At 28.9% G+C, this 16122-nt stretch overlaps 2 protein-coding genes and 1 long non-coding RNA gene across 4 annotated transcripts; 1 reads left to right on the top strand and 2 right to left on the bottom strand.

Annotated features, from left to right (window-relative positions):
- Window positions 1-2922: 2922 nt before the first annotated feature.
- Window positions 2923-4414, top strand: LOC123656511 (FUN14 domain-containing protein 1A). 2 transcript variants are annotated; one of them, XM_045592188.1, is made up of 4 exons: window positions 2923-3287; window positions 3368-3563; window positions 3752-3858; window positions 4174-4251. In XM_045592188.1, exons 1-3 carry the CDS (start codon window positions 3145-3147, stop codon window positions 3830-3832), a joined length of 420 nt encoding a protein of 139 aa, XP_045448144.1. In that variant the 5' UTR covers window positions 2923-3144; the 3' UTR covers window positions 3833-3858; window positions 4174-4251. The 2 variants fall into 2 exon arrangements, with proteins under 2 accessions (XP_045448144.1, XP_045448139.1); XM_045592183.1 differs by lacking the exon at window positions 3752-3858 and having other exon boundaries at window positions 2933-3287; window positions 4174-4414.
- Window positions 4415-4842: 428 nt separating this feature from the next.
- Window positions 4843-14672, bottom strand: LOC123656503. The gene is made up of 3 exons (XR_006743560.1): window positions 14480-14672; window positions 13223-13297; window positions 4843-4856 (listed from the first exon to the last, which is right to left on the bottom strand). It is a non-coding gene; the product is annotated as an uncharacterized LOC123656503 (long non-coding RNA).
- Window positions 6026-9309, bottom strand: LOC123656492. The gene is made up of 5 exons (XM_045592170.1): window positions 9137-9309; window positions 8856-9052; window positions 8018-8161; window positions 7509-7592; window positions 6026-6249 (listed from the first exon to the last, which is right to left on the bottom strand). The coding sequence occupies exons 1-5, from the start codon at window positions 9224-9226 to the stop codon at window positions 6057-6059; spliced, it is 708 nt and encodes a 235-aa protein (XP_045448126.1). The 5' UTR covers window positions 9227-9309; the 3' UTR covers window positions 6026-6056.
- Window positions 14673-16122: the final 1450 nt, after the last annotated feature.

Raw genomic sequence — 16122 nt, 5'->3', positions numbered from 1 at the left:
AGTGCTCTGCTGTTAGCCGAGGTGTTCCTCAAGGTTCTATTTTGGGACCTTTACTTTTTATCCTGTATAGCGCCGATGTCGTCAACTGCATTAATTACAACAATTATCACCTATATGCTGATGATATTCAAGTTTATATATCTTTTCGCCCTTCTGAGACACAGCAAGCAATTGCGAAGCGCAACAGTGACTTGGAATGCATTTCTTCTTGGTCTGATAAGAACACACTGGTCTTGAATCCTTCCAAATCAAAGTATATGATTCTTGGGTCCACTAGTCAGGTCAAAAGAATAGAACATAGGTAATATTCCTTTGGTACGTATAAAGGACAAACCCATCGAACGCGTTACATAGACACGTAATCTAGGGGTCATTTTCGGTGAAAGCCTTCGTTTCGAAAAACATGTTAACACTACTATCGCTAATTGTTTTTACCGTTTAAAGCTGCTGTATCGTATCCGTCCATACCTCATTACACAGCTGCGTGTTAGGTTATGCGAATCATTGGTGCTGTCTAAATTAAATTACGTGGATGTAGTTTATGGCCCTAGGTTGTTAAAGCGTTCCAAATTGGCTGTTCAATGAGTACAAAATGCCTGTGTTAAATATTGCTGGGACGTACCACCTCGTAGTCATATCACACCATATCTTGTTAAGGAGCGGATACTAAATATGGAAAATAGTAGGCGTCTGCACCTTGCTTGCTTACTATTCGATGTGATCAAGTATAAGTATCCGTTATATCTCTTCAACAAACTATCGTGGATGGGAGAAGGAAACACACAACATAGAACCAGGTCACACCGAAGCTGTCTGCCTAGATTTCACACCGCTGCTTTTAGGGAGAGATTCAAGTACAGCGCAAGTAAGTGCTGGAATAACTTACCTCCACTATTACTAGAAGCGTTAACGGTCACTAGTTTTAAGAAGGAAATATAAGTTACTGTTAGTAGCAGAGTTTTGCAGCCAGTCTTAGATCTGCGGTTTTAGTTAAATTTTAATTTGCCTTGTTTATTCTTCTCCATCCTCACCGCGCTGTGTGGCTACGGCACTAAAGAATTTAGCCACCCCCTCTCTTCCCGTGGGTGTCGTAAGAGGCGACTAAGGGATAACAAGGTTCCACAACCACCTTGGAACTTAAGAAGCCGACCGATGGCGGGATAACCATCCAACTGCTGGCTTTGAAATACACAGGCCGAAGACGGGCAGCAGCGTCTTCGGTGCGACAAAGCCAGTACTGCGGTCACCAACCCGCCTGCCCAGCGTGGTGACTATGGGCAAAACACATGAGTTCACGTTATTTTTGGCGTAAACTTGTGGAGGCCTATGTCCAGCAGTGGACTGTATAGGCTGTAATGATGATCCTCACCGCGGAATATAATAATATGATAAATACTGTAATAATATGATAGATTCTATCAAAATATTCGTTAAGTGTATGTATATGCATATGTATGTGTATATGTGTGTGTATATGTATGTTTATGCTATGTATATATATTGTCAGTGTGGATGTGCTGCTCTCTTTTTGTGGGTGTAGGTGGTGTGTGGCCGTAGCGGATATTTATGTTTTTCTGATATGTGCAGGGTGCTTGTGGTGTATCTTGGTGTCGGTTAAGTGGGTGGTTTAAGTGATCCTACAATTGTGTGAGTGTCTTTTTGGTTGAGTGCTGTCAGTGAGGTCGCTCCAAGCGAGTGACAATGAGGAGTCACTGAAAATCAGCGTCTCACCATTGTTTGCAATGGTGTGGCAAATGCTGAGTGGCTACCTGTATTGTTCGTAATATCTGTGAAACCGTATTTGTATTGTTTTGATCTTTTTATTGTGAATAATAAAATATTTTTCTTTCTTTATTTCAAATATTCTTTATTGTGCATAAAAGTTAAAGTATTTATTTATTTATATATTCTTAATGTACACCGAAATACAGACACATATAAAGACACATACAAGATGTACAAAGGCGATGTTATCGCTAAATAGCGATTTCTTCCAGATAACCTTTGGGTATTGGACACTATACAATAGCAGCGGTTAAGGTGTGCATAAATTAAGGAGTAAAAATCAATTATAAATAGACAAAAACTACGATATGATAGACTCACATAATTATTAAAAAAGAAAAAATATATATATAAATAAGTAAATATTTTAGCATATAATATATAAAACACATATATACACACATACATACATACATACATATAAAATACACATACATAATTACATTGAGACATACATATATTTACATAATAATATGCATAAAAAATAATTAGATACATAAAATATACATTAACAATAATTATTTACTAACAATAATATATAAATATAATACAAATAAATGTTATTAACGATATGTAGAGAGAAAATGTTTTTTAACACGTCGTTTAAAAATATCAACCGACTCTGCTTGGCGAATGTCTCGCGGGAGGGCATTCTACAGTTTTACAGCCTTAACACAAAAATATTCGCTGTAACATTGACTGTGCGATATAGGATGTTTAAGTCTTTTGTCTCCCTGAGAACGAAGGCTTAAAGTACATAGGTATCTTTAAAAATAAATAAAAACACAAAATAATAATATGCACAAAGGTGCGTGTCAGTGATTTGCCCCCGCAAAAAAATGACAGACAGTTTTGTATCGGCAAAAACGTTATGGCGACTCCCCTCCGTGTTGCTCATTGTCTGTGTCTTAGGGACATAGTATTAAATACAAAGTATCGATAGTGTACTCCCGAGTAGTATCCAAAAAAAAAAAAATATCGTACTAATAAAAGTATAATATTATCCATTTAAAACGTCTTATTCGATACAATACCTGCCAAAAAGTACTCGTTGAGTAAAAGTATTGTTTGCAAAAGTATCGGTATCAAATGGAAATGTACGTGATACCACAAAGTATCGATATTTTTGTCCCTATTCCGTATTGTGTCCTACCCTATCTGTGTTGGTGTCCTCTGTGATTTCGATTTTTCTCTTAATCCATAATCCATAGAGCAATGTTAAATATTTATTAGTACGTCTCAAACTAAAGTTAGTAATTTTGCACGGTTTGCATCTGCAAAGCACTTACGTTTCGTTTGTTCAGAAGTTTGATAGCATATTTGTGACCGTCTTTTTCATCGAGAACAAAATAAGTGAACATGGCTAAACCTAAAAAGGACGATACATCCGAAGAAGCGAAGAAAATAGTTGACGATGCGAAGAATTTTATTGAAAAAGCTATATCAGATATAGGAAAAACTTCAGCAACAAAGCAGCTAATTTTAGGAACTGCGTCAGGATGGTAAAATTATTACGCATCGTCTTTGTTTGTTTTGATATTTAGTATGGATACAATGATTAAGTTTTAATCTAAAATTTCAGGGTTACAGGATTTATTACTATGAAAATTGGAAAACTCGCTGCAGTTGGTATCGGTGGAGGTGTTATTTTAATGCATATTGCGAGCCAAAAAGGTTACATTGACATAAATTGGGATAAAATTAACAAGAGGGTTGACAAAATAACTGATAAAATTGAAAAAGAAACCACTGGGAAATCTCCTGATTGGTTTGAAAAAGTAAGTTATAATTTGTAAGCTGCAAACACTTTTTGATCATCTCTCTCTGTATTTGACCCAGCCAAACAAATTTGGAAAACTCCTTATAAATTATATGATTTCATTTATAACTTAACTATACTTAATACCTTATTTTTTTCCTATAGTCTCCTGTAATTAATCAAAATTCATCCCACTTTTTGTTCCAGGTTTTATTATTTGTCAAAGATAATTCATATTATTCAGCTGGATTTACAGGCGGCTTCTTTTTTGGCATTGCTTCATCATAATTTTAGTATTTTTTGCCTTCTGATGTGTGAGTTGTATGACAATTTTTTTTTTTAATTTTAAAGTGGGTCAAATACAGAAGTAATTGCTATATTCTTTTAAATTTGCATATATTATGTATCTAGATTTTTTTAATTGTATGATGTATTCAATGCATAGAGGTTCTATTATTAGAAAATATTTACAATTGAGTTAGTGTCTTAAGTTAAAGTCATGATTGACATTAATTGATGAAATTATAAAGAATATTTAATTCTAAATTTTGTTAACTTTTTAGCCTTAGCAAACTATTGAGTACATTGTCATGTCATTATTTATTATTAATGCATCAATCTTGTTATAGGTTGAAAGGTTTGTAGACCGTAAAATGGATAAAGCTGAAGAACTATTAAAGAAAAAAGAACACAAAGCTAAACGTTGGTACAATGATTTTATCGGAGATGGTCATTACCGTGCAACTGAGACACATGTATTTATGGCATCTTTTGTTGCTGGAATCGCCCTTGGACTTATTTGTGGCAAATAATTACCTAGTAGTTGGAGTAGAATAGTATAATAGCTAAAGAAAAAAATCTCATATTCTTTTTGATTAGTAGAACAAGTTATAAAAGTAAGTATTCTCAACCATAAAATGTAAATTATTTTCACAAGTAATTTATTAATCCTTAAAATTATATATATATATATATATATATATATATATATATATATATAAAATACCAGAAATGTTATAAATATATCCAAATAAAAAAATTAAACTAAATTAGTTGCCTTTTTTTTTTACTTTTCCTATTGTGTTAGAATAACTTCAAGTATGATTTTATTTTTATAAGATATGTTAAAGTATTCAATTTTATCTATAAGTTAATAATTTACTAATAATTAATAAACGACAAATTATTCTTTATTTAGTTTTAGCCCATGGTCAGCCTTTGACAATGGGAGGAAAGGAATGAATTAAAAAATATTTTATTATAAATAAAAATATATTTAAATCATGTACAATTTTTAATGTTTTTTTATAATCTTTATTTTAAAGATCTTGGTCACAAAAAGCGACTATGACACTCGTATATGTCTTCCTAAACTAGAAACTGGTCTTGAGAGAAGATGATTGCTCATCTCACTCTCAAACCCAGTCTAACCAGTTTATACAAAGCCTTGGCCTCCTTGGATAAAGGGAATGCCAAGATGCAGTTTATTCCACCGACTTCTCTTATAATATTATGAGACATAAATATTTCATTTCATAATGGTTCATTCTGGATACATTCTATAACAATATGATAAACGTCTTCAATTTTATCACACTCCTCACAATTCGGAGTATTAGTCTTATTCATCAAATAAGCAAACTTGTTCAATGGGATGTGTCTGGAGTGCATTCTTAAGGCTATTACTATATCTAATCTGCTTAAACTATTGCTGATCCAAGGAGAACTCATCGGTTCAGGCTGTATGGTTTTGTACCAAATACCCTTTTTGGTAGACCGTTCATCAAAATATTCCTTCCACAATTCCAAACAACGTTTTTTAGAGGTAAATAAACACTCGCTATAAAAAGGTTTAGTATTGACTACAACACCTGTACATGCTTGTTTTGCAAACTCATCAACAATTTCATTTTCTACAATACCACGTAACTATCTTTGGACCCATCCGTGAAAACCTTATAGAACCCATCGTAACTCTCTGAAGACATTTTACGGTAAAATGAATTTAATTGTAAATAAGAGAAAGTACGTTTAGGATTATGGATATCTTTAATATTTTATTTTATAAAATTCTGTAAATTAAATCCGCTTATCCATATGTTTAAAGAAAACATTTCCAACTGTGAACTGATATTAATAGAGGTATTATATATGTGTGTGTATATATATATATATATATATATATATATATATACATACATATATAATACTAGAAATGTTATAAAAATAACCAAATAAAAAAATTAAACTAAATTAGTTGCCTTTTTTTTTTACTTTTCCTATTGTGTTAGAATAACTTCAAGTATGATTTTATTTTTATAAGATACGTTAAAGCTTAAAGTATTCAATTTTATCTATAAGTTAATAATTTACTAATAATTAATAAACGACAAATTATTCTTTCTTGTTTCCCAAAGTAACGATAGTTTTAGCCCATGGTCAGCCTTTGATAATGGGAGGAAAGGAATGAATTAAAAAATATTTTGTTATTATAAATTAAAATATATTTAAATCATGTACAATTTTTAAAATGTTCAAATAATTTTTCTGATGGTAATTGTTCCAAGTATTTTTGATAATTTGTGAGATACTTCCTTTTAATTGTGAGTACTGCTTTCTGGTATTTTCCTTTTTGTGAAGTATTTAATTTAGTCCATGAAACATAACTTTCATTATTTAACATTATAAAAAGTTGTTTACCAGTTCTGTAACAATCATTAGGTTTGTTTAAATCATAAATTAAAAAAAATTACAAATATTAATTAACAAGACAAATTTGAACACATTTGGAAAAAAACCCAGCCAAGTGCGAGTCGGACTCACCAACTGAGGGTTCCATACAAACGAAATTATTAAAAATATTGTTATTATAATTATGATGTAACAAAAAATTATGCTTTTCGCAATTTTTTCCTTTATCTGTGCTATATGACGTTGCTTCGTACAAAATTTCTAGATTATGAGCTCACAGGAAGTACCAGGGTACTTGATGACACTTGGATTTTAATCTTTTGCGAGTGTCGAATATTTGGAGCATAAACGGCTTACTCTTTTGATTGTGTTGGCTTAGAAGGTTGGTTTTGTTGACAGCTTCAAGGCACAGTATATCTGAGTATTTGGTATGAATTTCAGATTTTGATACCTCTATGGATTCCAGAGAAAAAGGGACAGACAGACGGACAACAAAGTGATCCAGGGGAAGGGTTCCTTTTTTCCTTTTGAGGTATGGAACCTTAAAAGCACTGTCTTGTTTATGTAGGCTAAAGTAAAAAATACATTATAAATTTAACAAGTAATTAATCATAAACATTTTAAAAATTAATAATTTATACTAATATTATAAATCTGAAGGGTTTGTTTGTTTGTTTGAATGCGCTAATCTGAGGTACTACTGGTCCAATTTAAAAAATTCTTTCAGTGTTAGATAGCCCATTTATCAAGGAAGGCTATAGGCTAAATATCGTCACGCTAAGACCAATAGAAGCGGACCACCAATGAAGGATGTTTCAAAATCAGGATTTTTTACTTTTGAGAGCTACCGCTGCGTGTGCTGCAGTTTCGCAAAAATCATGTATGACAGAATTATTGCTATTCCACGCGGACGAAGTCGCGGGCAGAAGCTAGTAATATATGTATAAGTAATGTAAAAAATGTAATTTGATAATATTAAACATTTTTTAATATCCAGCCAATTATATTGTTCCATAACTTAATTGGCTAGAGCACCGATACGGTCAGTAGGAGATGCAGGTTCGATCCCCGCTGGAACGGTCGATTTTTGATATGATTTTAAAAAATGTTTAGAATTTCCTAATGTGTAGGTAACACAAAAATAAAATCGTACAAATTGATAATATTACTTTAAAAGACTACCAATATTACATAAAATACACATAGGATCAAACATTTTATTGCAAACCTTTTTTATTTGTAAACTCAAATAGAATACATATTATATACTTACATAAACTTTGGTGGAGTAGGTTCTACATTCGAAAATTTATTATTTTCTGTCATATAAATGGAATTATTTGCATTTTCTAATAGTCTGGAAATAATAAATGTTATAAATTCGATTTTACAAAAAACCTCAGAAATATCAAATTGATCCTATCTGCTAAAGAACATTGTTTCAGTTTACACTTCAATAGTTCAATTCATTTCCTTCATAATCCAGCACCTTTTTACAAAAGTGGCGAATTTATAGGTGACTGCTGCACCTTGCGATTTCATGCCCGTAATTTCTCATCCCTTAGGAATGTTGGGATAAAAAGTGGCTTATGTGTTATTCTGGATCTCCAGCTATCTACATACTAATTTTCATTACAATCAATTTAAAAGTTTTGCGTGATAGAGTAAACAAAGGTTTAAAAGCTTTCTTTTTTTAAACTTTTTTTTAATAATTGTAAAAAAACAACCAATGTGCACATAGACAAATATTCTTCTCAAATATAATGTTCTAAAAATACTTACTGCATGCTAGTATCACAATATGAACTATCACGAGGACTTAAGAATGTGTTAGTGTTATCAACATTTAACAGGTTATTTTGGTCTTGTACACTATGTGGTTCTACTTCTTTATCACAGTTTTTTTCTATTGTATTTTCTTTCATACTGAAAACAAAATATGCTATCTGTTTAAAAAGGATAAAGATAATAATTATGTTTGCTCGCAAATGAAAAAAATAACTTCGATTTATATTGACAAGTAATACAACTTTAACTCAGTCAATTTGTACTCTTAAAGTGCCGCTAGTGGGAAAGTTTTGGGGTAGTTCTGATTTCTTTCATTCTATATGTATTCTGAGGTGCTGAATCCAAGTCTGAGGTTTGTGGACAAAATTTTGTGACGCCACAATGAAGAAATCGCAAAAAAAGGAAAAAATCTGCTTTTCTTCAGTTTTTTGCCTAAAACTCGAAAACTATTAAATTTTAGTAAATGCTCTGTTTATTAGAAATTAAAGTACTTAAAATTTTCTACAAATATCACTCTTTATTTATTTTTTTAGACAAAACGTTCAGTCTCAAATGCGAGTTGAAAATTGGTAATTTTCAGCGGTCTCTGGAAAACCCACTTTTTACATTCCAAAGCTTTATTTTTTATTACAATGCTGTTATTTGCAAAAATTTCTCCTAGTCAATGAAGTTAAAGTTTTAACTGGTTGTAAAAAATTAAAATTATTTGTTTGAAATTATTTTTTTTCTTTTATTTTGAGCTTTGAAAACAATAAATTCTTTAGTCCGGTAAGTTATTTAACAATATAGAATTCTGTAAATTGTATTAAATTAATATTAGATGTTCACTTACATATTTATATTAGGTTTTACTTTATTCGGTTCTTTTGCTTTTAAGTAAGGTTCCGCTGTTTTAAGATAATTAGCAAATGCCTTTTTGATATTGCTTTGATATTCGTGATATTTTTTCAAAAATTGCTGTTTATCATTTTCATTTAAAGCAAGCCAGGACTTCGTTGCTTCAATCAATACCCTGTTATCCTGTATTGTCTTCAAAACAATAAAATATTATAGTATATGGCTTATAAAAGTATGGTATAAAAGATAACAAAAAATAGTCTATAACTATTTTACTTTTGTTTTATTTCCTTTTTTCTTACAAAACAACTTTACATACAATGCCAAAGCACTTTTAGGCATTTGTTTTTTAATTTTATTGTCCATTTTTACAAAATATTTAATGATTTAAGCCGCAGATTTAAGCTAGTAGTTGTACAAGCAAGTTATTTTACTCCATAGACAAAGAGTATATAAGTAAAGAGGTGTCACTCCATAGACACGGTCGAGCTCCGGGTTCAAGGTTTTGCTATACTTTAAATACCAACTTTGTGGTTGAGCTCTATTTTTTTCGTTAAATTGGTAATAATGAAGCATAGTGTTGTTACTGTTATCCTACCGGAAATCGATAATAGTGTGGAAAAAGGTCGATAAATTAGTCGATAAAATTATCGATACTTTTTGGGCACAGGGTTCTTAATTTTATAAATTTTATTTAAAATAAAAAGCTTTTTGTAAATATATAATGTATATTTAAAACTTCTTGGTAAACTTCAACTACACTACTGCTAAACTTGGTACTACTACACTTAACCAGCGAATAAAAATCTACATTTTAAACAAAAATGAAGGTAATTGTTACAATTAAACATTACAAACATATTATTTTGCCCTAATCACTAGTGTCTCGGTAGACATCACCTATCTATTATGTCATCGGCTTTATAAAATAAATATTACAACAAATTATTTAACCTAATGTCCCTAGTGTAGGCCGAGAGGAAAAAAAGCCGGACAAAACTCTCGGTAGTCTTTTCAAATTTAAAGTTGTTATACAAAAAAGTTACATTATTGAAGGCATGTCGATCACAACAGCTAACAAACAAATTTTATATTTTCGTAAACATACTGCGATACATCCCACAGCTCTCAGCACACTCTAGGCCTCTTTCTTCAAGTAGAAGAAGGATCGGAGCTTAATCCACCATTACAAAACAAATTAAATAGTAATTATCAAACAATAACAAACACTTTTACAAAACAAATTAAATAATAACAACTATTAATTATCAAACAATAACAAACAAAATGATTTAAAACATAAAAACATGTTAACAAAACAAATTCTTAATTATTAAAATATTAATTAATATTTAATTATAACATAGATGATTTACAAACATAACATAAACTTCTTTATAAATCAAATTAAAATAAATAAATATAATATCTTATAACATAGATGATTTACAAGCATAAACTTATTTACAAAACAAATTAAAATAAATAAATGTAATATAATATCTTATAATATAGATGATTTACAAGCATAACATAAACTTATTTATAATACAAATTAAAATCAATAAATATTAATAAATATAATATAAATCTTATAACATAGATGATTTACAAACATAACTTAAACTTATTTATAAAACAAATTAAAATAAATAAATATAAATAAATAAATATCTTATAACATACACACAGTCATATATTCCTATGTTAAGCAACTTAATGCTTGCAGGTAACAACTGACTGTACATTTTTTGAAATAAATAAACAGAAATATATATATATATATATATATATATATATATATATATATATATATATATATATATATATATATAAATACACGTAGTACATTCAATCTCAGGCGGGAATCGAACCTGCAACCTGTGGAACAGTAAGTAACAATAACAAAGAAGATGATTTAAAAGCATAACAAACATTTACAAAACAAATTAAATAGTTTCTAATAGTAATTGTCAGCCAATAACAAAAAAGATGATTTTAAAGCATAAAAAAAAATATTAACAAAACAACTTAAATAGTAACAAATAGAAATTATCAAAAATTAACAAACAACATGATTTAACACTTAACGTAGCATAGTCACAAAAAAATCAACTCTTAAAAAGTGATACAAATGAAATGATTTCGCAAAACAGTAATTGTCAATCAAAAATCCAATGAATCTAAAAATCTAAAATTTTTAAACGTTACATATGTAATTATCCGACATACAGTAAATAACAAACAAACATAACATAAACATATTTACAGATATTATCTAAGTAAAAACAATTCTGAAAAGCGTTATATAATGATCCTAGGCATACAGATAAAAAACATAATGATTTACAAACATAATAAGAACATATTTAGAGTAATCTTCTAAATTCTTATTTTTTGTATTATTAAATGTTTGTAGTAGGTAATTCCATAAAGTACTACCGATTTTAAAAATTCTTTCACGGGATGCTACAATTCCATGTACGCCATTTAATAGTATGTGGATAAACGAACAGCGGATTATGGGAGAAAACGAAATAGCGAAAATCGCGTAATCTACGTGGGCGAAGCCACAGCGGAATGTTTTTTTTTTTTTGTTTCTAAGCTAAAATATACACATTTAAAAACTTGGAAAACAAAAAACGTTGCAAAGACATTAGATGTCAAGAAGAACTGCCAATATGGATGTTTTCTACAAACATTGTTTTATAGTACTGACAATATCAATATAAATATTCAACAAGAATCTTAAAAGTTGTTATCTAAGCTTTGTCTTGATCACATTATTCTAATTGTATATTTTTGTCTTTACATGATTTTCTAATGAATAATAAACAAAGATTATGAATTAATTGATTTGTTTTTTTCCTATAAAATGCTCATTACTTAATTGCAAACTAGTCTACTGCTTTATATTTTTAATTTGTAAGTCCTGAGATATAATAGCTTTGAAATGAATTTGGCTCTTGTTTACAAAATGACATAAAGGTTTAGAAGGAAAGCACAATGAGCTCGAATCTTTCCACCATTCTTTAAAACTAATATAATTGTGTAAGTCGTATACTGGTTTATCAACTTTTAATGAATCTTTACATTACTGACATTTCGTTCTATCTAATAATTTTGCAGCTAAATAACCACTAACATATACTACTGGCTGCTCCAAAAAGTTACATAAATCATTTTCATATAAAAAGAAATCGATTTCATTGGGCAGACACAAAACAGGATAAACTATCTCATCAACAACTTGAATGTCATCATTATTATTTCTATTAGGCATGTCAGTGCGGACCCCGCGAATATCGTTATAAGCTACAAACAATTTATTAGTGTCTTCCTCACAGTTCGCATTTCGACTGCCAAACGCTTTAAGCTTAATTTAGTTTGAGTCAAATGACTCAGCAGGATCTTCTCACGTTCAGTTAATGTGGAATCTGAAATTTAAAAAAAATCCTGTTATTATATATACATTTTTTTATGTGTATGTACGTATTACGTACATAAATACGTTGAAAGTATACAATATTATGTATAACGTGATTTATTCCTTTAATTTCATAAATTTTTACTTAAATATAATATTATAAAATAATTTATTGCTTTTATTATATTAAGATACATTTATTATTTTTATTTCAATATTAAACAATGCTAATATTGATATATTTTATTAGTGATCGTCACAGTTTAATATGTATTTAATTTTGCTTTAAATAATAACACAAGTATACGACAAAGGAATGCCCATTGCATGATACAATTGGAATCATTGAATGTAATTATTATTTTTTTCCCTTTTTCTTCAATTTACTTGAAATATTATAACAATAAAATATACGTATTTGATTACTAAGGAAAGAGCTATATCTAAATAAATTATTTTGTCATTCTATTTTTTAAACTATACTATACTTTAATAGTATAATATCGAAATATATATATATATATATAAATGTATAAAATATAGATAAAAAAAATATATATATATATATATTATATATATAAATTATAACATAATTATGTATAGTAATACACCCAGAATCAGGCAGGAATCGAACCTACAACCCCCGGAGCAGAAAATAGAACCAGCACAACTGGAATAACAGGCTACTCATCTAAATGTATAAAATTCAATTTTGAGACAAATAAACATTTAAAAAAAAAATTAATACATAAAAATGTTTTAGTTGCTTATAATTATCTATGTAGTAACATATACAGTTAGAGAAATATTTTATATAATAAAGTGAACTTGTGTCATAAAATTAAATGCTAATTAACTATATGCTTATAGTAGACATGTTACTTGTTAATGTTTTATGTAATCAAAAATGTGAAATTTTCATTTGTTATTCTTACCTAGTGTTTTTTCAAAAGTAAGTCCTTGTGGTGCCTGCGAAGTAGAGGGCAAAGGGAGAAAGCTGTATTCAGCATCTGAAAAATAGTAGTACAATATCTAAATATATCTAGCATCTATTACTTGTTAATTTTTTTTTTTACATTTTCCATTATTTACTCACACTTAAATTATCTGAATTTTATTTTCTACTAGCTTCTACCCGCAACTTTGTCCACGTGGAATAGTTACTTTGGGCTAGCTGGGGAAGGTCTCAGAAGGAAAAAATCCGATTTTGAAACATTCTTCATTGGTGGTCCACTCTTATTGGTCTTTGCGTGATAATATATAGCCTATAGCCCTAGCCTTCCTTGATAAATGGGCTATCAAATACTGAAAAAAAATTCAAATTGGTCCAGTAAGTCCAGAGATTAGCGCGTTCAAGAAAACAAACTCTTCAGCTTTATACTAATAGTATAGATTTGATATGAAATTATTTTTATTTTAAAATTAAAGTTAATGATTACTTATTTTGTTATATAGAAAATGAAAATGATTATTTTCCGAAGGTGTTATTCATAATTATTTTATAGAAAAATAAAACTAAAAATCTTATACTACATTGGATCATTTGTATCATATGTTGTGAATCGTTGCATATATGTGTTAAAAGATATTAAAGATTCTCAGAAAGTGTTTTACATATATCTCTCATTTTATCAGCGATATGTATATCAATCAGCCTTAGATATCTGATATCTAAGGGCCAATATTATCTAGGTAAATGTATAAATAATAAATTAAATATATGTCAGATGATTTTTTAGAACATTGACTAACAATAATCTATTATATGATATTTATTACAACTGAGATTGTACTGCCATTATCAGTACAAAATATATATTTAAAAAATTATCTTTTTCTATACAGTACAATTGTGAACATTTGTATGACTTTTATATAATCTCATCTTTATTTTTTTTTTAAATTTCCAGTACATACTTAGTAAGACAGAGTTTTTGAAACAACAAGACATTTTTTTTATTTCAAGAAAACTTTTTGTCACTTATTAAAAATGTATAAGACTTGCAACAGCAAGTTATTAAAATTATAAGTAAGTTCATTTAATTAACAATAAAAATCTTAATTTTATCCATCATTAAAAATATATTACATAACCAAACATGAACTAACAAGATGCTGTACCTCTTAAAAACACTTATTACTTCTAACAACATAACATAAATAAATATAATATAATAAAGTAGTTTACTCACTTTTAGATAAAATATTTTCATTCCATTGCACATTCTCTGAATTTGTTATATCTTGAAAACTAGAAAATAAAAAAGAATTTATCATAAACATCAATTAGCATATTATGAACCAGAAATAAGGCTAGACAAATAGCTAAACAAGAACATCGAGAAAAAATAATTGTAATGTAATTTATAATTATCATAAACATATTAAAAAAATTTGCACCTTTCAAGACTTGAGATTTTTCTTTTTCTTCACCATATAAAGGAAAATCTACCAAAAGACTGTCATCCAATGGTTGTGGCAAATTTAATGTTGGAATAGCATTTTTAATTAATCTATTGCCCTTTGTATTAAAATACTTTTTTTCAAAGTGATATCCACACAAATATTTAATTTCATGCAATTTTTTAACGGGTATGTAAGCAGTCTTCATTCTCAACTGCTTTGACCCAAGAATGACACCTGAGAGTAGAATTTTAGTCGTCAATTTAAATTAAAAGTTTAAATTTTACATAGTCTACAACTAGTTTTCTAGTATACTTAAGTATGTAAAATACTTTAATGTTACTTTATTACTACAGTTAGCTATTTACTGTTCTAAAGATTTTAAGTAGAATTTATTTAAATATTGTATTGTTCTATTGTTAACACCACAGAGCATAGTAATATTTACACTAACCGATCTGGATCAAGTGGAAACTTCTTCAAAAATACATTGGCTCCAATCCAGGGGTCCTCTTTAGACCAAATAGAACATTTTTGATATCTCACATTACGTTTCACTGTATTTTCTAAAGGAATGAAAACAGAAAAATATAGTATAAGTAATAAAAATATAGGTATAACTATAAAATACTATTATTTTCTGTTGATATAGATATTAAGAACTTATTTTCAAAAGCAAAATTACTTCGTTCGACCAAAAAGACCAATGATTCAGGTTCAAATACAAACCCATAGTAAATCCCTAGAAGCGACGAATAATATTCTCATAATAAAGTATTAGGGCTCAGAAAATATATATGCAGAAAAAACTAAAAATCCAAAATTCCGGGCGTTAGTCAGTGGTTGCAATATAATATGGCGGTTAGGAAATAATTGTTCGAGTCAAAATTTGACAATTACGACGTTTCCGACGTTTAAATTTTTTCATTTTGACGTACAATTTTGCCAATTTGTGTAAAAATTCAAGTTTGGTATACAAAGTATAGCAAAAAAAGTGTCGCCCTACTGTCCATAGAGTAGAATAAATATTTGTTTTACTCTTTGGCTAGTAGTAAGCTGTCAGGTACCAGGGCTGCCAGGTGCACAAAAAGTGTGATCGTACGTCAACTACAAAAAAAATCGTATGCCAAGGAAATGTTGAAATAAAAAGATCGTACAGCCCCTTAAGACTAAGTACTAATTTTTTATTATAAATTATCAAAATTCGTTTAGTTTTAGAAAATAAATGTAATAAAACTATTTGTTACACTCATGCAAAATTTTCTGTGGTCATATTTTTTAATAAAAGAATTCGTTGGGTTAAACTTCGTAAAATTTTCGTTTCTTCTTGATTGATTGCTTAGCTAACAATTTGCACTTACGTGTATCATTGGATAAACTGTTTCTAAGTTTTGTTTTGATTAAATAATTTGCTGAATGCTCGTTCACAATC

The sequence above is a fragment of the Melitaea cinxia genome, chromosome 1 (genome assembly GCF_905220565.1).
Source record: "Melitaea cinxia chromosome 1, ilMelCinx1.1, whole genome shotgun sequence".
Taxonomy (NCBI): domain Eukaryota; kingdom Metazoa; phylum Arthropoda; class Insecta; order Lepidoptera; family Nymphalidae; genus Melitaea; species Melitaea cinxia.
Note: the sequence above shows the minus strand (reverse complement) of the source record. Positions and strands in the feature narration are given on the sequence as shown.